This window comes from Sycon ciliatum, chromosome 2, assembly GCF_964019385.1.
Source record: "Sycon ciliatum chromosome 2, ocSycCili1.1, whole genome shotgun sequence".
In the NCBI taxonomy this organism is placed as follows: domain Eukaryota; kingdom Metazoa; phylum Porifera; class Calcarea; order Leucosolenida; family Sycettidae; genus Sycon; species Sycon ciliatum.
The window spans coordinates 18,255,112-18,275,456 of NC_088644.1; the positions used below are offsets into that span (position 1 = coordinate 18,255,112).

Consider the following 20,345-nt stretch of genomic DNA (forward strand, 5'->3'; position numbering starts at 1 on the left):
AATATATCTCCAATAGACATACGAATAGATTTCTTCTACAGCGAAAGATTCTTAGCCACACCGACTCATTGACTCGTCTCGTATGAAACAATTGAGTCACCAGAGAGATTCTGCAAAACGAAAATGCGTACAAACTTTCGCTCTACATCATGAAGTGCGAAACTTGCAGGGAACGCGAAATGAACTGTCGTAGGAAATTTCGTGAGATCGGGTCATGGCGTACGTGCACTTGGCCCGCGCAAACTACGAAAATGTGCAGAACGCAAAGTTCGTGCAAAAATTCGCACACACTTTCGCAAGGACTGTCGCGAAACTTCGTTCGAATTTTCGTTTTGCAGAACCTCTCTACTGAAGCTTTCTTTAGCAACATGACGGCAACTGAAACAGCAACAGAGAAAGTACGATACATGTACTCCACATTCTTACAGGTACTACAAACAGATTGCAGATCGCAATTCTTGCTTTGGCGGCACGAAACTTTATTTGGGGCAGTGCAATCTCGGCGGTATTCACAAATCAAACAGCCCAGACTTGAGTAAACAAATCCAATCATACAAGTTCGAGATTTTCACGAGACTGCACCCATTGGCTTGTTTCGTATGAAACAAACAAGTTACTGAACCTCTCCACAATAGAGATTTCCCCTGATATGCGAATTTATTTTGCAAACTCGGTCAATTGGTACTTGAACCTTTCCCTCCAGATTGGGAACTGCCAACGATAGTATGCCACTGACCAGTGCCTTACTTGTAACGTACCAATGTACAATGAATATGAGTATTTCGACAACACATCTAACATAAGCCTTACCGTCAAGAAGTTGAACTCGCGTTCTTCGCACACTGTAGACAAGGGCAAAGAGATAAAAATGGATCTAAATCCGAATAAAATCAGCACACGTTTCCGTAAATGAAAGGTGAACATAAGCAAATGAATCGAAGGAAACCGGTCAACTTAGAGATCACCTGTCATCGAGTATTCCGTAAAAGGCGGCCTCGCAGCTCGGCAGCAGAAGAGCAAAATTTAGAAAAGAGATCCTGTCAACTTTTCCATTATTAATTTCCGCCCTAAAATCAGCACACTTTTCCTGAATGAAAGAGTCAACACAAGCAGAATCAAAGGCAACTGGTCAACTCACCTGTCATTGAGTAATATTCCGCGAAAGGAGGTCTCAGCAGCGCCGAAACGAAATACGCCAGGCCAGGAGACGAAATATCCGAAACAGTTCATGCAAGAAGCAGTTCCAAAGAAGGAAGTAAAGTTCCTCGCGCATGCACATCCGAACACGGATCCGCGGACTGCATGCACTGAACACAATGTCTGCCGTGCACGTGCACAGCACACGGCTACCACGCGTTGGTAGATCTAATACCGAGCACCTTACGTAGAGACTTACGTAGCCTAAGTGAAATACCGAGCACCTTACGTAGAAACTTACGTAGCATAGCGATGTCGTTTTTTCTGCCATGTGAACACAATAATAGAAAAGCTGACAGGATCGCTTTTCTAAATTATTGCCAGTACGGTAGTCTTTACCCCGGGACGACAACTATGTGCACGTCCTGCAAGGGGAGAATGTCACCAGCGACATCAACGAAGACGACGGCAGTATTTCGGAAACCTGGAGTCAGCGGAGGTCGTCAAGCTCCTCCGCGACCCGGTACATGTACAGTATAGGTGACATGTCGACACGAGCGTGCGGAAACACAGCATACACTGTAGAGTGTAGTAATGTTGCGAGAGTTTGCGGAAGGAGTCCAAGTCGGGAAATCCATCAGCTCCAAAAGCTACCTGTAGGTGGGCGATGAGACTCCAGCTTCAGACTACAACAGTCAGGACTTGTAAATAGTTGAACTTTGTGAAGCAGCAGATCGAGAAGTTAGCTGAAATCGTAGCTGTTGCGTTGCAGTATGTCGGCGCTATGTACAGTTGTGGCAAGTGAAATCCGACACTTGCCATAGGGGACAGCGCCTCAAATGGACATCAATGATGCAATGCCCTGCACCTAATTTGTACTGTAGAGCCGTATGCATCCCAAACAGGTCGAAAGGTCACAGCTTAGATACACACAGTTCACAAACAAAGTACAGATAAGGAGTATTGGTATCCAATTCCCATTCATTTTTGGCAGCACCTTTTGAACCTTGACTGTGATGAGTACTGTCATCAAGAGTACATAACCCCCCAGAGTGTGCAACGCCGATCCAGCTCTGCATATGATAGGGTCTTGGTCGGCGGAATCGGATCTTCTGATGTCATACGTACACTCCGCACCAGCGCAAGGCCGGTCTCGAGGCTGGGCACCATTGATTTTGATCCGAGAGTACCCGCGACTTCCCGGGTTCCCCTCAGATGTGTACGGTATTATGACGCAAAGATCCGATTCCGCTCGACCAAGACCCTATGCACAGCTGGATCAGGCGTTGCACACTCTGGGGGGTTATGTACTCTTGCTGTCATGTCATCAGACAGATAAAGTAAGTATTAGTTGTATCAAGAGTACATAACTCTTTTGGTTGTATGCAGCACATGTACTGTACGTATGCAGGGCTGCAGAGGCTGCAGGATGCACGGTGCAGTCCAGTATGCCAAGTGTCGGATTTCACTTGCCACAACTGTAGCTTGCATTTTTTACGGAGAGTCGATCGCCACGCGAATGTTTCTCTCCTCACCGAGAGCTATCTGGCCTCCAAACTCCGTCAGGGTCTGCCTAAGGTACCGAAGGTCCTTTGACTAGCTGCTGGCAGGACTCCATCAAATCCTTTAGCTTCAGCTTCAGCTCGGCGAGCAAAAGTCTCTCCCTCCTCCGCCATGAGCTGACACACACAAACTGAATACAAAACGATGCACTTCACACGTGCTGGCTTGCACGCGTGCCCCCTTTCACGAACCCAGACAATCTTTTCGGGATTGGTCTATTCTTGCCAGTCTTGCAAGCAGGGAGTAGTACAATTGTACTACTACATGATACTACTCCCTGCTTGCAAGCTTGCTTGGTTGCATCCTCAGGACTCAGGTCCAGACTCGAGTACTAGTACTCCAGTGCAGTGTCAGTGACCATGGTGACGCAGAGTCAGACTGATCATTAATGTTGACGTCATACTAGTAAACTGACATGATCTGACATTATTTTTTTGTATTTTTCTTGTATCAATTCAAATCGAGTCTGACTCGAAATACATCTGCGTCTACTAACCTACATGTACGAGTTTTATTTTTCTGATTGCCTTGGCCTCTTCAATCTTGCCAGTTGCATGGACTATGTTGCCACAGTATTTCAGAATGTAGAATAGCATTAGATTCAGGTGAACACATCATGGATGTCGCCTACAAAGTGGAATGGCGAGCGGAAGACCGTGGACTTCACCACCAAGATGCTCAGAGGTAGATGGTTTTTACGAAGTATTTGTATGGATCCCCATAACCACACTGGTCGTAGTGGCAGGGTATCGATTTGCCATGGGCTGTGTAGAGAAGTTCTGTACAATTCAGAAACATGCTGGGTACTCAACGCAATCAGCGATAGCGAAAAAAAAGAAAGAAAAAAGGAGAAAGAGAAAGAGAAAGAGAGAGAGAGAGAGACAGAGAGAGAGACAGAGAGAGAGAGAGAGAGAGAGAGAGAGAGAGAGAGAGAGAGACAGAGAGAGAGAGAGACAGAGAGACAGAGAGAGAGAGAGAGACAGACAGAGAGACAGAGACAGACAGAGAGAAAGAGACAGAGAGACAAACAGCCAGGCAGAGAGGAAAGAGAGACTGCATGAAATATTGGACCAGTCCTTCGTAAACTGGTAGTAACTAGTTGTATTCTGAGTACATATACTACAATTGCAAGGGTTCAGTGTATCTTCTAAATCACAATGCTCATTGGTATAACCCCTTCCACCCCCAGCATGTGACCCGAAAACTTGCCCATTTCCCAGTGTGCATGTGTGCGCATGCAGTGGATCCACTCAGGTCGTTCAGAAATTTCGTAACTTCACTCGCCAGTCGCTGTTTTTTTTACGATCTTGGGCTCTGGAAAGCTGAGAGTCTACTCTGTGGATCCAATGTGTCCAGGGAGAAGCAGGTACACCAATGATACCTGCATGCACCTCGCAAGCCGCCTTGTGCCTGCGAAACAGCGATCCACCTTCTGCCCCAAATTCTTTCGGTTTACAGTTCAAACTCATCGCAGAACGATCATTCAAACTGCAGAGGATTCGTGAAGTTCAACCGATCATCGTGGTGCCCATTGTGCATGGGCCGTGTGGCAGTGAAATCCCCAAGCTGGGAGAGTATGCCGCGCCTGTGCTGAAAGCACGTACTGCGCTGAATAAAAGTTCAGGACTGTGTTTTGAGTTTGACGCTCATGTATCCTTGGTCCTATTGCAATAAACAACGTATCACCGGAAAGCTCTGCTCACCAGCTTTCTGATGAGCCGTCATTACGATCCGATAATTCCTCACAGAGTTGCGACGATTTGTACAGTGGTCTATACTGCACTGCACCTACTCAAATCCAATGCACGTGAAAATACGTCATTGGGAAGCCAGGCCAGGTCGCGCAGTACGTGAAAACACATCATTGGGGGAGAACGGGTTAAGCTAGTTGTAATGCCCTTTCCTAAGAGCTCTACAAATCCACTGCAGCATTTTGTTTCCATTTGTAAACACTTCCATTCACGGAACAGGCTCTCAGCTGCACAATATGAACAAAAAGAACTTCCCATATTTCTCCCACTGGGCATCATCAATGCCCTGATGATGCCCAGTGAGAGAAATATAGGAAGTTCTTTTTGTTCATATTGTGCAGCTGAGAGCCTGTTCGGGGATTGGAAGTGTTTACAAATAGTTGTAACAACGCTATAAGACTTTGGTGTGCGCCTTTCCATGTCATTCTCCTCTTTGCTATGTCCACTGTTTGCCTCCGTTGTGCTGCTGTCACACTGCACATTTATCAGGTATTCAGATGAAGACGCGTCCGTTTTTCAAAGGCAGCATCTGAATCCTGCTCCTCTTTCCGTGGAGCATCTTTCCGCCCCCATAGGGTCCAGCTGAATTCCGGCATGTGCATTCAGCCGCAGTCTTGTTCATAGTTTTCATTGAGCCTTGAACAGTTGTGCATTTTCTCAGGTTGATTCTCTTCTTCTGGGTGTGTTCTCTATCCCTTTTCAAGTCTTTTGAATGTGAGTGATCTTTTACCACATCTACCAACACATAAACTCACTAGGTGTAGAGACCTGTTATTAAATTTCATGTTGTGAAGCTAGAAATTGTTCTCTAAAAAAATCACGGTTTGCGTGAGACTCGGTTGGAAGCCGAGTTTTCTGCATCCGTAGGAATGCCACCACCCTCTAAAATCAAGGCGCAGATGCAGCTCCTAAGCGGTGGGAGGTGAGTAGATCAGACCCACCACAAATTGGTTCTCTCAAAAGCCGTGAAGAAATGCATTTTGATCGTTGTTACCGCAGGAAACCCGAAACAATACACTGCTGAAGAGCAAGACTAACTTATGCATGGTGCCAGTGGTTCTTTTTCTTTTTGAACATGGGGACGTGGATCACACATGTAACTACACACTCTGGGAGAGTAGTTCCGTACTCTTGATGTATGACTGGTCTATGCCATTTTGAAACACTATTGTACGCCATACATCATGCATCCTTTGTTTCATTTTATAGCTGTCCGTGATCAGCTTTGTTTCTATTTGTTGCTGCTGCTGCTACTGCTGCTGTGTGTGTACCCAACTTAGAATTTCAAGTTGTGCCGCAGCATGGTCAGTTCAGAATCTGTTAGCGCTTGTTTTCAAGTTGCCTGAAAAGCTGCTGTCATCCGAGTAAGTGTTTTCCTGTTGGCTTGATAATGCATAGAGTGGGTTCCTGGTTGCACTGTACATCCTTAGCAGCAGGAGCTCAATTGCTCTTCCATCAGCGTCACACATAGAATAGTGGTTTGACGACTCCACATGTAGCTCTCTATATAGTCTATCCTCTATTTACAGTACCCCTTCTTGCTAAGGACCAGCTTATCAGCTTGCAGAAGCACAGCCAAATAGTTTTAACTAAGAAATTCACCCACCTTGTGTTATAGGGGAACTGTCACCAAAATATTTCTTTGCCGTATTTTGTAGTCATTTGGCTCCCGATCACGATGGTGTACTTCGTTTTTCTCTGCGATGATTGCTAGTAGAGGTCGAGTTGGTGTGATGTCAAGCTGTACTTCCGGACAATTTTGGGCACCTTCAATTCAAGTTTTCACCCAGTTCCAGTCATTGTAGAGAAAACACGAAGTATACCATCGTGATCAGGAGCCCAAAAGAAGGGGGGGGGGGGGGGCAGTCGCCCTTCAACTAGCACAACATCATATCTGCTGTGCTATTGCCATGATACGCCCTGAACAACACATGTTGGATTGATTATCTATTTCGGTGCGTTACCACATGCATGACACCCTACAAGCTAGCAGAAATGCGCACGGATGCGTGGTTAGATGAGTACACTTGCCAGTTATGAAGATAGCTTTAGAACTGAGAGAAAATCATACCAATCAAAACTTAAAGTCACAGGAAATCAGATCAACTAACAACCAAGGTGCAAAAAAACGTGCAAAGATGAAAATGAAACCTACTATGCTACATATCCATCCGTTTCATAATCACTTTCATTGGTTCTGGTTGCTTGGAGTTTGTAGTCTTTCTTGCGATTTTAGGTGTCTTCTCTCCTCAGAAGTTTGTTACAAATAAATGATTTCTGCCGTCTCCCTGCAGTGCGAAGGAAACCATTGCCATTGTATATCCAGATGAGCCTTGGAACATTACACGGTATGCTTTACTTGGAAGAATTCCTTTCCAGAGTTTGTCTTCCATGTGAAGGCCCATTCACAATAATATTCACAATAATAATCATTTTCTGCGACGCAACGTGCACATGCAATGCTTGTAACAAGGAAATGCCTGTTGCGTGCTGTCGCAAGCAGTGGAAATACCTTTTGACAACAGTTACATTTATGACAAGTCCATTTTAGGGATATGCCCGCATAATTATAATGAGTCACACCATCATGAAAATGCTGTGATCAGTCTGATTTGTTGTTTTCCAAGAGTGCATACCCATACCAATAAGATACTGTAAAAAGCTGGTTTTCACCCATATTTCCACGAAGGTCGATTTTCCAAGTCAACTGGCCATTTTCTCATACTAGTATCAATGATCAAGAAAATACGGCCTGGGCACATAGGCGAGTTTTTCCATGTTATTCGATTTCGCATCTTGAACCTGCGAGTTCTCCATAGGCAGGTGTGGGTCCACTTCAACGGTTCTGCCACTTTCAAGTGCATATGTGTCTGGGCCCTAAATGGTAGGCCATACCGTATTTTCCGGGGGTGTTAGCCGCACTAGGGTCCAAGCCGCACCCCCCCCCCCCACCCTCTTTGGATACAGAATTCACATTTTTGTTGACATTTGGTAAAATATAAGCCGCACGCCAGACAGAATTTTTGGCAACCTAACTTAACCCTTTACTTTCCGACCATACATCTATCATACACAGATGTTCGATTGATTCTAAATTTTCAAGCTATCGTAACTTGATCAACTCTTGGTTGTTTGGAGAAAACGAAATAACTCAACGACTGGGATTTTCCCTGATCACGTCAGCTGTTGGCAAGGATACACTCATTCAAATTCTCCCGCAAGTGACTACACTAAAATTGAGGTTCATGCGAGCAAGGAGAGTGAAATGGCGGATGGAGATTGATTGAGAGCGCAAGCCCCGCGCTGAAACGCCTTCGCTGGCTTGCAGCGCTGGTCCAGAGCATCCTATGGGATTGACTTTGGGTTCGTACTGTTCCTCTCGTCACGAGCTTTCCAGGATGCCCAAGATGATGACAATTGTCCAAGGGAAACCTAAAGTTACGTCCGATTCAAGGTATCATTTTAGAGGGTGTAATTCTCTGTATACATTGAGCGTGGAACGTAAAGGGTTAATGGGTATCGGCAAGAGTAGATAAACAAGAGTGTGCAACTCCGGATCTCTCCTGCACAATCTGCAGCCCACGGCGGAATTTTTTGTTTACGTCACCTTTTTTCAGAGAAACGCGGATTTTGCCGCAGAGCAGTGTGAGAGCACGTGCTGGGCACCGGCCTTGTAGTGTAAAGCCCAGCCAAGTGCACGAGGGAAAACTCTCCAAAAGGCTCGCAGCGCGTGCGTCAACGAAAAGATTACGTCAAAAATTCCGCCGTGGGCCAACCCATCCGCGAGTTGCACACTCTTGTTTATCTACTCTTGGTATCGGCAAGAGTACATAAACCAGAGTGTGCAACTCAGGATGTTCCTGCGGGAATGTAATCCGTGCAGTACGTCATTTCTGAAGGCATGGTAAGCCACCGGTACGGCGAAAAGTTGTGTAACCATTCACAGTGGTGCAGGTCACTGAGTTTGTCCTGATTTCGGTTTATTGATACGAATAGCCTGGTGAATTTACTTGCCAGCGGATGTACGCTGCGCACGCAGTCACACAAAAACACCGAAATCCTAAAACAGGACGTCTAAAATCATACAAACTTGGCTGATTTCCGGGCTGTGAAACACGAAAATTTTTAGCTGTACACAAGTCGCAGCTTGGCTGACTTCATCAGGGTGACGTAGTGCACGAACTACGCTGTTTCAGATCTGATATGCACAGTTGCATACTCTGGTTTATGTACTCTTGGTATCGGTATATACGATACCTTAGCAGTTGAGAAGCACGGCCGAAGTTCTACCAAAGGTTGCCTAGTTTGTCCTTCACTCAGAACTGACAACATACTAGTATACATTTCAAAAGAAGAAGAAACTCCCTGCTAGTGCAATGATGGATTGCAGCGCATGAAAAGTACCTCTTTTGGTGAATGACATCATACAATATACTTGCATTTTATGCAGGCAGTGCTGTGGCGCTGGTCGATTCACATCCAGCTGGAGCGATTTTTGAGTTTTTTTTATGCGTTTGAAAGTGTGGCAAACACACCGGAAAATACGGTAATTGGCCAGTAGCGAAGTCCCTGGTTAGAGTCTCCTTGTGGTAACAGTAAGTTTTTCTTCAGACTTTTCCCGTTTCAACTCCCTCAAATCAATGATCATTGTGGATGTGTATCTCATTGTGTCAGTTGGTTTCTATTGTTTGTTGATCCTTTTCAGCATATCATCGCTGCATTCTCATCCAGTGTGTATGTTGCGCTGGGATGCTTCAGCACCGTGTCGCCTGCTATCTGTTGATATAGCTGGCCATTGCTGTGTCTGGTCACCAAAGGTTAGCATCCTGTCCCCTTGGACTATGCTCTGTGCAAGTCCATAGTTGTAAAGATTCTTTTCTAGCCCTGGCTACCTGTAGTCCTTTTGTGGTGGATGAGTGTGTATGCATGTCAATGTTAGTTAAGTACTGGATAATTGTTACGAAGATTTTCTGTTTTTCACCTTGAAGCACCTCCCTATAGTTAGATGTTTAGAATGAGGTCTGACTTGTCGTCTAGGGGATGACCAATCAGTGACCTTCCCGCTAGGGTTGCGCTCACACGATGAGGTCAGAGGGGAGGGAGGGGTTGGGTTGAAATGAAATTAATTCGTTTCGGGATAAAATATCGATATTATTTTACTGCTGCTCTTTGGTGTCGTTATTTTCATCATTGCTGTCTGTACTCATTTAGGATAAGTTTATCAACTTGTGGCAGTTGAAATGGGAGTTGGCTAGTCCACTTGTGCCATCACAGCCTTTGGCAGCACAATGGCTACAGCAAGCATCAGTGGTAAGTAGTGGATTATGAAGTACCGAATCCTCCACTGGTAAAGTGTTGTTCTTTTTTTTGTTGAACTATAGCCCATACACACTGGGCTGGTACCCCCCCCCCCCCCCCCCCCCGTTTATGTATCCAAGAGCAATTCCGCCATTTATATCATTGGCCTCTTTACTTTGTATATTTGCTCGTGTAAAACAATGTGAAATACGAAAGTTTCAAGTGAGTGTGAACGAATAGCAGGGGTGGGTGAAGTGAAAAATCGAAACGAGAGAGCTTGGAAGCTCAGGGCCCTACGCTATGCTTTTATGCTTTTTTGCCTAGCTCATGGTACATGTTATAAGAACTGATGGAATTGTCTTTTTCCGTTCATTGGCCACATCACTGTATTGCAAAAACGTTTCAATCGGTTTGAATATTATGAGTTAGGCAAAAGTATTTGCAGAATTTATTGCGGATTGTTGTTTCTCTAATAATCACCTACTTTTGTTTTGCTCCTTCTTAAATTTTATCTCCTTATATTGTAAATCAACAAATTTTGGCCGATGAGAAATAGAAACCTCTCGATTAGAGAGGTTAAGATGCACGTTATTTCCGACGTGACGCGCAGTTTCACGTCAAATTTGAAATCGATCGGTATTTTTGCTCTCACATGCATCCATTGCTCAATCATGCATCATTTGCCTATATGACAAACGTTGGCCTGCGATTTCCTTTGTCCGGTTGGTACCAAGCGGCGAAATCAGCGAAATTAAATCGCCAGCGAACATTAGTTGATTTTAATACAGGAATCGGATTTTCTGGCCTTTTTGTAGTAATACATCTACATTGACCTGTTGAGCCAATGACGACGCCGAATGCATGGTTGCCTGTGGAGCACATTACATAACTTTACAGTCTCCTAAAATACGTATCGTGTCCGACGGCAAAAGAGGCTGCAGATTTAGTTTTTCTGCGCGTCGACGGGATGTCTGCGACGCGAAAGTTCAGCTCGCGTTATTTGGCTCGCACGTCGAAAAAATCAACGCGAGTGACCTGCTGCTCACGTCGAAATTTGGACATTACATAACTTTACAGTCTCCTATATAAATACGTATCCTGATCGACGGCAAAAGAGGCTGCAGATTTAGTTTTTCTGCGCGTCGACGGGATGTCTGTCCTGACGTTTACTGGGACCGGCGCTGACTCTGCCGATCACGGCGTTCTGGACTCGACGGGATGTCTGTCCTGACGTTTCCTGGGACCGGCTTAGACTCTGCCGATCACGGGCGTTCTGGACTCAACGGGATGTCTGTCCTGACGTTGCCTGGTACCGCCGGACTCTACCGATCACGGGCGTTCTGGAGTCGACGGGATCTCTCTTCCGACGTTTCCTGTGGCCGGCACTGAATCGCTTGTTCACGCTTATTTTGGAGACGACGGGATCTCTCTTCCAAAGTATGTTTATGCTGAGGCATCCTATCACCTAATCGGCGTCTATTCTAATTTAATTTCCTCCTCGTCTCCCTATTTCTTTCCAAATCCCACTCTACATGCTAACAAACCAACATACACAACGATGCAGCAGCAACGACTAAATCCCAACGCCCCTGTATTCACCCCACTATCGAAACTAGCCCGCCCGCTCTACCCCGCTCAGCCCTCCTCTGGCCGACCCGCACACATTGCATGTCCAGCGCTAAATCCATCAGCGTTCCCTTTTTTCCCTAAATCCCAGCGTGATTTAACCCTAGTATCTCTGAATTGTCGCTCTGTTGTCAACAAGTTGTCTGAGCTCTGCGTTATTGCCGAATGTGCTAAGCCTGACATAATCTGCCTAACAGAGACGTGGCTCTGTCCCTCGAACCCGCTCTCACTGTCAGGCTATATCTGCATCCGCAGAGATCGACCTCCGGAAGACAATCGGTCAGCACATTGTAGCCGTGGGTATGGGGGTGTTGCCGTACTTGTCCGTTCGGACTCCTTTCCGTACGTCTCCCCTCGTGCCGACCTTCAACGCCCTGGCTGCGAGTCTGTGTGGCTTGAACTTGGCTCCCCCTCTACTCAATCTCAGAATCCCATCTTACTATGCTGCATGTATCGACCACCCTCACAGAGCACAATGCAATTGTCGTACTTTTGTGACATGTTTGTTGAGGCATTACAGTCAGTCTGTTTAGATTCTTATGATCTGCTAGTGACTGGCGATTTCAACGCCCACAACTCAAGCTGGTGTCCCACCGATTCTACCTCGAAGGCTGGTGATCTCCTTAGCACAGTATTTGCTGCTCTTGGGCTCCACCAGATGGTTGACTTCCCCACTCATTCCTCGCCTAATGGCTCTGTTTCGTGTCTGGACTTGTTGATCACCAACCGACCACGCCTCGTGCGCTCAATTGATCAAGCACCTCCCTTGGGTATGTCTGACCATATACAGATTGTTTGCACTTTATGTTACGCCCCTATTTCGAACTACTTCCCCAACTCTGCCACTGGTCCTCCCTCTTCACTGTATCGCTTCAAACAAGTACCTTCGCACCTTTGGCAATTAATCAACGCTGATTTAGCTGGCTACAACTGGTCCTCTCTGAACTCGTACACTGATGTTAATGACGCACTTCATCACTTTGATTGTGAGCTCCAGTCCGCCTTCCGTCGGCACCTCACTTCATTCGGAGCCACCCACACTGTGACATCTCCACGACCCCGCATGCAATCTCCACCATGGGTTACTGCTGAGCTCAGGTCTGCTGTAAAACGCAAGCGTGATCTATATAGTGTGTACAAAAAATATCCGACAGCAGTAAATCATGCAGCTTATAACCGACAAAGGAATGCTGTAAAGCACCTGTCTCGGCAAGCACATCGTCAATATATACGCTCCATCCAAGCATCACTAACGTCACCGAATCGACCTACACTCTTTCAGTTTGTGCGAGCACAGCGGCACACTTCCGGCCGTGTCATGCCCCAAACGATGATAGCATCCGACGGTACGGTCGCCACGTCCCCCAAGAGCATAGCTGATGTTCTGAACACTCAGTTCACCTCATTTGGGCTACCTGATGATCCTTCGTGGCGCATTCCCCCTTTGTCCCAATCGCCTTTCATATTTGTTCCGTTCCGTACAATCACTGTCACTACATTTCAAGTTCGGAAATATCTGAAGCGCCTGAAATGTGGAAAGTCTCCCGGCTCTGATGGGATCCCGAATGAAGTGCTGCAGTCTCTTGCACCATCAATAGCCTATCCTCTCGCCATTATTTTTAATATGTCATTTCGAACTGGTACATTCCCACAGGATTGGAAATCCGCCATCGTGACACCGCTTTACAAGAATAAAGGCTCCCGTGCTTGCCCGGCAAACTACCGCCCCATCTCTCTGCTGCGCACAGTTTCCAAACTTTGTGAGCGTATTGTATTCGATTCCCTCTACCTGCACATCGCTCCGGCTCTCTCACCAGCTCAGTCGGGATTCTGCCGTGGTGACTCAACTCAATACCAGGTGACTCGACTTGTCCAAGACATAGCGACAAAGAGGAACTGTGGGGAGCACGTGGGAATGGTGTTTTTCGACTTGGCTAAGGCATTCGACACCGTTTGGCATCGTGGCTTACTTGCCAAGTTGAAGGTCACCTTCCGGGTGGAGGATGCTGCCTTGCGTTGGATATCCTCGTATCTGTCTGCTCGTTCTCAGGCTGTTCGCTTGTTCTATTTCTTGTCTGATCCCCTCCCTGTAACGTCTGGAGTGCCCCAAGGTTCCATTCTGGGTCCTTTGTTATTCTTGCTTTACGTTAATGACCTACCTTCAGTTGTCCCCGATGTTAGTTTGTATGCGGATGACACTGGCCTTATCTGTTCTGATTCCTCCCCTGCACAATTACTTCTTACCATGCAGCATCGCATCAACAGCACTGTCATGTGGATGCAAACGTGGAAACTCCAGCCCAATTTTGACAAGACAGAAGCCATGTATATTTCTTCATCCCCTCCTGATCAACCATTATTCTTCCCTGACTCGACTATGCCTATCCGTGTTGTTACTCAGCACAAACATCTAGGTGTGATGTTTGACTGCAAACTCTCTTGGGCTGCACATGTCAACTGTGTATGCAAGCGAACCAGTTCAGCCTTAGGGGTACTACAATCACATTGCACTCATTTGCCCATCCAGTGTAAACTATTATTTTATCAGTGCTATATTCTCCCTATATTCGACTATTGCGATACCGCTTGGTGTGGCCTTTCTGACACAACTCTGAGCCAATTAGAAGTCCACCATAGATTTATACTTAAAATTCTTTACAACAAGGATCGATGTTTTCCTTCGGATGCCCTTTATCGACTTGCACACACTTCTCCTCTCTCCGTTCGTCATAAGCACCATCTCTGTACACTGGTTCATAAGATATTTCTTCATAAAACCCCTTCACACATGATGAAGTACAATTGGTTTTCGACAAGCTCAACCCGTAACGCGCTCACCCTGCCTCTTGTTAAGTCAGCCCAGTATCTAAAGTCCCCTTTGTTTTCCGGCTACTCTCATTGGTTATCATTACCATACGGTCTGAAAGCTTGTTCTTCTATTGGTCAGTTTAAAGATCTACTATCACAACTGAACTAGACGCAATAATTATCATCGAAGAACATTCTCGAATACCTGGGTGATGCACGAATTTTGATAGTGCTCACTTCCGTTAATCGTTTTTCTTTGTAATTTTCCATTCATTTTCTGCTTTAATTCATATTATTTTTGCTTTGTTTTCCTAGCTTACTATTGCCGTGGCTGGCTCAACGCCCTTGTCTCAGGGGATTCTGTCCCTGCACTAGCTATGCTTGTCACATGCTATGAGATTGTGTCTAATAATAATAATAATAATACATCAGGGAGTCGTATGCATAATACGACGAATATTGGTACGGTACGGGACAGATACAGGAGCCCGCAAATATTGTGGACAGCTGTTATGTACAATCCTGTAGAGCCTTTGTAGTCACAGATACGGGACAGATACGGGACAGATACGGGATAGCGCCAGGCGTGACACAAACAAACAAACAAACAAACAAACACACAAACAAACAAATACCAAATTAAAGCTGTGTGGACCCTGGCTAGCGCCAGACGTTACTGAAGTAACGTCTTCTGCATAGCTACGGGAATAAGGGGTGAGTAATCACTTACTGTATAAGTACAAATTTACGTTTGCGAAATCTTTGGTTAGATCACTCCACCAGCAGGTTCGTTACGTACTAAATTTCGTTTTTGGTCGAGGTCGGTCACCTCGAACGTTCAGAAAAAAACTTTAGTTATTTCGTGCCCCCTAACGAATATAGCGAAAGTGAATTCCAAACCAAACGTTGTACTTATACAGTAGTTTGAGATGCATAACAGTGGGTCATGGATGTTTGCATTTATGCATGTGTGTGTTATGGATGCAAGTGTGTGGCGGTGGTGATAGCGATGGTGCCAACCTGTCAGACGGCTACCTTCTTGTCTATGGATTTGGAAGCCGGCCTAGATTAGGCTCCACAATCCAGTTCTTGTTACTATGTAGCTTTCATGGCTTAGGTTGTTGGTATGTCTACTGGCTCTGGGTTTCCAGTACAGGTCCTCCCTCGTTAGTAGATAATCACTGCCCCATCGAATAAGTTATCTTACAACGAGACTTATCTTTAAAACTTCTTCAAGTTTTAAGGGTACGTTATAAAATCCTCCCGGAAAAGTTCGAGACTTTCCGAAGAGTTGGTTAACTGTTCTTATAGCCTCTCTGAATTTTAGGAGATTAAAGGTGGTTGAAACTGATATTCCCCGCGTTTTGGGGTCAGCGTGTATGAGAACTGCTAGAAGCCACATGTTGAATATGAGCGTCTTTCTTGATTCACACCTCCAGACAGCGTATTGAAGGAGGATGTGTGCGTGCGTGTTTGTTTGTGTGTGTGAATGTGGTTGTGCGGGCGTGAGTGTGTGCGCTCAGACCTGAAGACGATTGCCTTGACCCTGTCTTTAGCTGGTGTGTTGCCACACTATGGGTACAACATTTCAGGCAAAAAGGTTTCACACAAAACTGAACTTGCAGCGTGATTTTGGAAGGAGGGATGAATATGATGGCGTATTTGCCATGGTTGATCCCTACTGTACATGGAGAGCAAGAAAATTTGTGACAGAATCAATATGAAAAGAGTTGCGTACGATAGTGTGTGTGGGGGGGGGGGGGGGGGGGGGCGTGCGTGTGAAGTGTGTGTGTGTGTGTGTGGTTTAATGTTTGTTCCATGCATGTTTACAATGTTGTTGTTTCCTTAGACATCGATCCCTCAACCGTTTTCACCTTGGATGATGGAGAGTGGTCACAATGAAGGATCTCCACTGGATCAGTTCACACGTTTCAGTCCAAAGTCTATCCTCCCCCACCGTGCTGCAACGGGATGGTTGCTTGCTCTAAATTCTGGAAAGGTATCTTCACCATGTGTTTGAGTCACTATCTAGCAGAATTACATTTACCGTATTTCATTGAACACTCGCCACCCCTTGATTACCAGCCGCCCTTGAATAAGTGCCGCCAGTTTCTTTGAACTGAGGGCTATCTGTACACAAGTGCAGAGCAGTTCACAATTTATACGCAATTTCACAGCTAAGAGATGACCTTCAGCTACGATGTCATGTTCCTTAACATACAGCTAGTGCTGCTCTCGCTTCGGACAAAGGACTCAAAGGCGATCTAAAGAAGGGAATACATCGAACACGCCATGATGCTGACCTCTCAAAACATAACGGAGAGCAACACGAGTTATTTTATCGACCACCAAAAAAAGACAATAGTACCCAAACAAAGTAAACGGATGAAACGTAAGACGCACTGAGGATTGTCAAATCTACAAAACCAAGAACTCAGATCGGAGAACTTGTCTAGGAGAAAGGGGACACTGACGCTGTGAAAAGAACGAATGCAGAAAGAGAAATCGAACGGCAGAGAACAAAACTTGCGGCGTCCTTTTATAGTATTGCATCCAAAATTTTCAGCGTTGACTTCTTCTTGAAGCTCCTCCACTTCATCCACGTCGCCATGACGGACTGCTGCTGCTGAACAAGCAACTAACTTGCTAGTCGACCCTCAAGCTCCTTTGTCATGATATTCTTTTCAGTGCAACACAAAAAGAAATGAAGATGCACTAGCCTATGGTGTAGCTGGACAACAAAGGTTCAACAGTGCGCATCGTACGTGAACTCTATGCATACAGCACGTACATTGTGACGTACAACTATTTGTCAGGGCCTCACCCGTTTTGCTAATTTTGAATACAGGCTGCCGCGGCTGTTCAAGGAAATACGGTACGCAGGGTGTGTTGGTTGTGTCATATTGATCACTACTGTCATACTGATTGTCTCTAGTAGGTAGATCATCAAATGTCAACACTTTTTCTTGCAATCCAGTCCACTTTAGGTGTATGTCGAGAAGGCATGGAGTACTGATGCTTGACACCCCTTCCAGAGTCACAGTGCACTTATAACATCTGGGCGCTGTATTTCAGTGCAGCAGCACAATTGTGGAAACAAACAAATTGTTACGACATTTTGGTATTTCAACGCAATTTCACAGTTTTTGTCTTGCTGTAAAGCTCTCTTTCTTCTCATGATCCTTTGCAAGCTTCCGAATCAGACAGCACACGAAGGACACTAGCCTCTCAAATAATGTCCCTATCATGCTCTGGTTTAGAATCATGACCACGCACAACAATTTCTTTCAGTTTGCACTCATACTCTGATGTAGAACTACGAATCAAACTTCAATAAAACGTACGATTCAAGCGAGGTGCTCAATCGCCATATCTTAATTGGTACGTCTAGGAAATGCCTTTGGTGCAGTGGATGTTCAGTGGCTGCGCGTTGGTACATGAAAATGTGTCCCGTCAATAAAGGACTCCGCTTGGTGCAGGGTCCGGTAAACACAGGTTTTAAGTACTCCTTAAATCTTTGTAAAGAGTTATGACAGTACATAAATATGTACCATAAAGTACCACAAGAGAGCCTAGCGCCTGTACGGCCAGGAAAAGGAAAATCGTACGACAAAGTGCTAGTAAGTTTGTTCGATGTGAGAACCTTAGTGTACTAACGTCACACTTAGCATTTTCTTGTGTAGACCTGGCAACCGCTTGAAGGTGAACTGGGTACTGATTGACTGCACAACGTGCAATGTGTCTACGAGGTGTCGTATGACTTACTGACAAGACACCACCTCCAAAACACGACCACGAAAGGGAGGTAGTGGTGGTGGGGCACTCTCGTGGCACTTTACGCTACTGAAGTAATCAAGTGTCCTTTGTAATTGTATGAAGCTGTCACTAGTAGCAGGACTATTATTTGCATCAATGTCGTTATACGATGCTGGTTGTGTTCCTTTTCTTGATTTGTGATTCCGGTGGTTTTGCTGTAGGTGACATTGTGCGTGGCAAGAAATTGTGGAGTGCAGACTAGCTCATTGCAGTTAGTAGCCAGTAGAACAAAGCTAGAGGCGGCAGACATAGCTCTCCACTCAGGTAATCATGAGTGTAACTGCCAGCTTGAATTCAAGTGGATCCACACCACCTTTTAAAGCCATACTGCATTATTTTTGCTCCGCAATGCCAATGGAATAGTGGCTTCCACGTGTAGACATTTGTGTGTGTTTGCGTGCTCCATCTTTGATTAGCCCCTGTGCCGTATAATATGCACATGTGCACAGAAGTGTTTCCACTGACACACTGGCTATATAATGTAGCCCGGTCCTTTTACGCGTGTGGAGAGAAAATGTGATTATGACAAGGAAATTTCTCTCTGACTCTCTCATGTAGGGACAGTCGTTACGCATGAGTTTTTCCCTTCTTATGAGTACAGTAGAGTGCCGATTGTCCGCACCCCTCCAGGAGCGGGGCTGTCTCCAGGGGTTCCGATGAGGAGCGGCCACACATCCATCTTAAGCATGCACATCCTCTCATGTTTTCATTATTTCTCATTCTCTTCAGCAGTACAATAGGAATTAGACACACTGCACCTCCTCAAAATGACACTTCGGTTACCCACTTTGAACCCAACCTGTTGCTATACATCCTGTGAATCATGTGAATTGTGCTTCGGGTTGGGAAAATCAGTAAGAAGCTCATGTCCCATAAATTCAGTGCAAACAGGCACTATGGATAAGGAAGTGATCGTTCGGATAGATGGCATTCGGATAATCGGCATTCTACTGTACATTAAAACTTAAAGTCTTTTGAATCTCTTGTTCAGGGACAAACACCCATGATATCATAGAGATTCTGCATGGCAAAGTTTCAAAACGTTTGACAGGGGAAAGCAAAGACAACAATTTGTGCGTTTGTAGCTTTCGTACGATCGTGGCCTGTTAAGTGTTTAAAACTTGACTAAATAATCAAGTATGTGCCCAGTTGACTGGGCGGTACGTATTTAGGAGGGCATAGTGCCCTTGAAGAATAGAAACCATTTTATGTTAAGCCGAAAATACACCCAATGAACGAGAGAACTGCTAGGCTAAGCATTCTTGCTGTGGCCTTTACCTATGCCCCCATATTGTTATTGAAGGGAAAAAATTGAAGGCGCATCCAATTTCGAAAGTAGTGTCAGCACCGACGCAATCCACACAGTCAAGTAAAGCCAATTTAGTAACCGGGGGGGGGGGGGGGGTGAGCTAGCAGTACAAATAAGCTATCCTCACTAGAGTCTCTCCCTCCTAAACTGTGTTAAAAAACCCAGATATGATGCAGCATAGAGCTAGAGAGGCATTCTCCCATGACACAATGGCACGTATTCATCTAAAATGGCGGACACCCACGCTGCATACATGGTATGGGCGCACGTGAGCCACGCTGGGGGGACACTTGTTCGATTCCGCATACAAATGTATACAAATGCGTGGAAAGAAGTTTCTCTAATCGCTGGAACTTGTGAGTTTCTTTCGATATAGACTACTGGTCTTCAAGGTATACAATAGTAGTGACCCAACGAAGTGGAATTTGCGGAATACAACGTTCGAGACGGCTCAACAAGTCAAGAGTAAAGTGCGAATTTACTATGTACGCAAATGAGAAAACCTACTTGTTTCCCCGCAGCGCTAGTCACGTGCGCCTTCAGTGAATACGTGCCATTGGGCGCGGGAAAAGAACTAGCCGACTTTGGGCTGTGCTTCTCCTCAGGAGCTGATTCGGGTCTGATATCACACTCTCATACTTCTTTTTGAAGTAGTGGTACATGAAAAACTTAAACACACCATCTTCAAGTGGTCTCTTTGCTGCAAGTTACAATAATTATGTCAATCAGATTTTCGGCCAGGAGCCATCATCAGGATTGAGGATTATTGTAATTTGCAGCGAAGAGACCACATGAAGATGGTGTGTTTAAGGTTTTCATGTAATGAAGTGGCTGCAGTGGAGCTTGCGCACATGAAGAAAAGTACATGTAATTTTAAAGCGGTTTCTAATGCTGCTGCTGTCTTCTTACTGTCTTGTCGCAGATGGTTCTACTATCGTTGCCGTGGCGTCTTCTTGCTCGAAAGTGCAGATTTTCCGCCTGGACTTTGAAGCTGCTTCTGATCTATCTCCAAGTATCCTTACTCTTCTCAGCTACAT

The 20,345-nt window shown here is 45.5% G+C and overlaps 1 protein-coding gene across 1 annotated transcript in view; it reads left to right on the forward strand.

Annotated features, from left to right (window-relative positions):
• The first annotated feature begins 3,156 nt into the window (after window positions 1-3,156).
• Window positions 3,157-20,345, forward strand: part of LOC135809035 (uncharacterized) — a 72,366-nt gene continuing 55,177 nt past the window's right edge. The window contains exons 1-8 of the mRNA XM_065322295.1: window positions 3,157-3,384; window positions 5,732-5,815; window positions 6,746-6,799; window positions 9,157-9,268; window positions 9,663-9,761; window positions 16,033-16,182; window positions 18,161-18,263; window positions 20,231-20,320. Of these exons, the coding sequence (XP_065178367.1) occupies window positions 3,317-3,384; window positions 5,732-5,815; window positions 6,746-6,799; window positions 9,157-9,268; window positions 9,663-9,761; window positions 16,033-16,182; window positions 18,161-18,263; window positions 20,231-20,320 (760 nt within the window). The 5' untranslated portion in view covers window positions 3,157-3,316. The remainder of the gene's footprint in view (window positions 3,385-5,731; window positions 5,816-6,745; window positions 6,800-9,156; window positions 9,269-9,662; window positions 9,762-16,032; window positions 16,183-18,160; window positions 18,264-20,230; window positions 20,321-20,345) is intronic.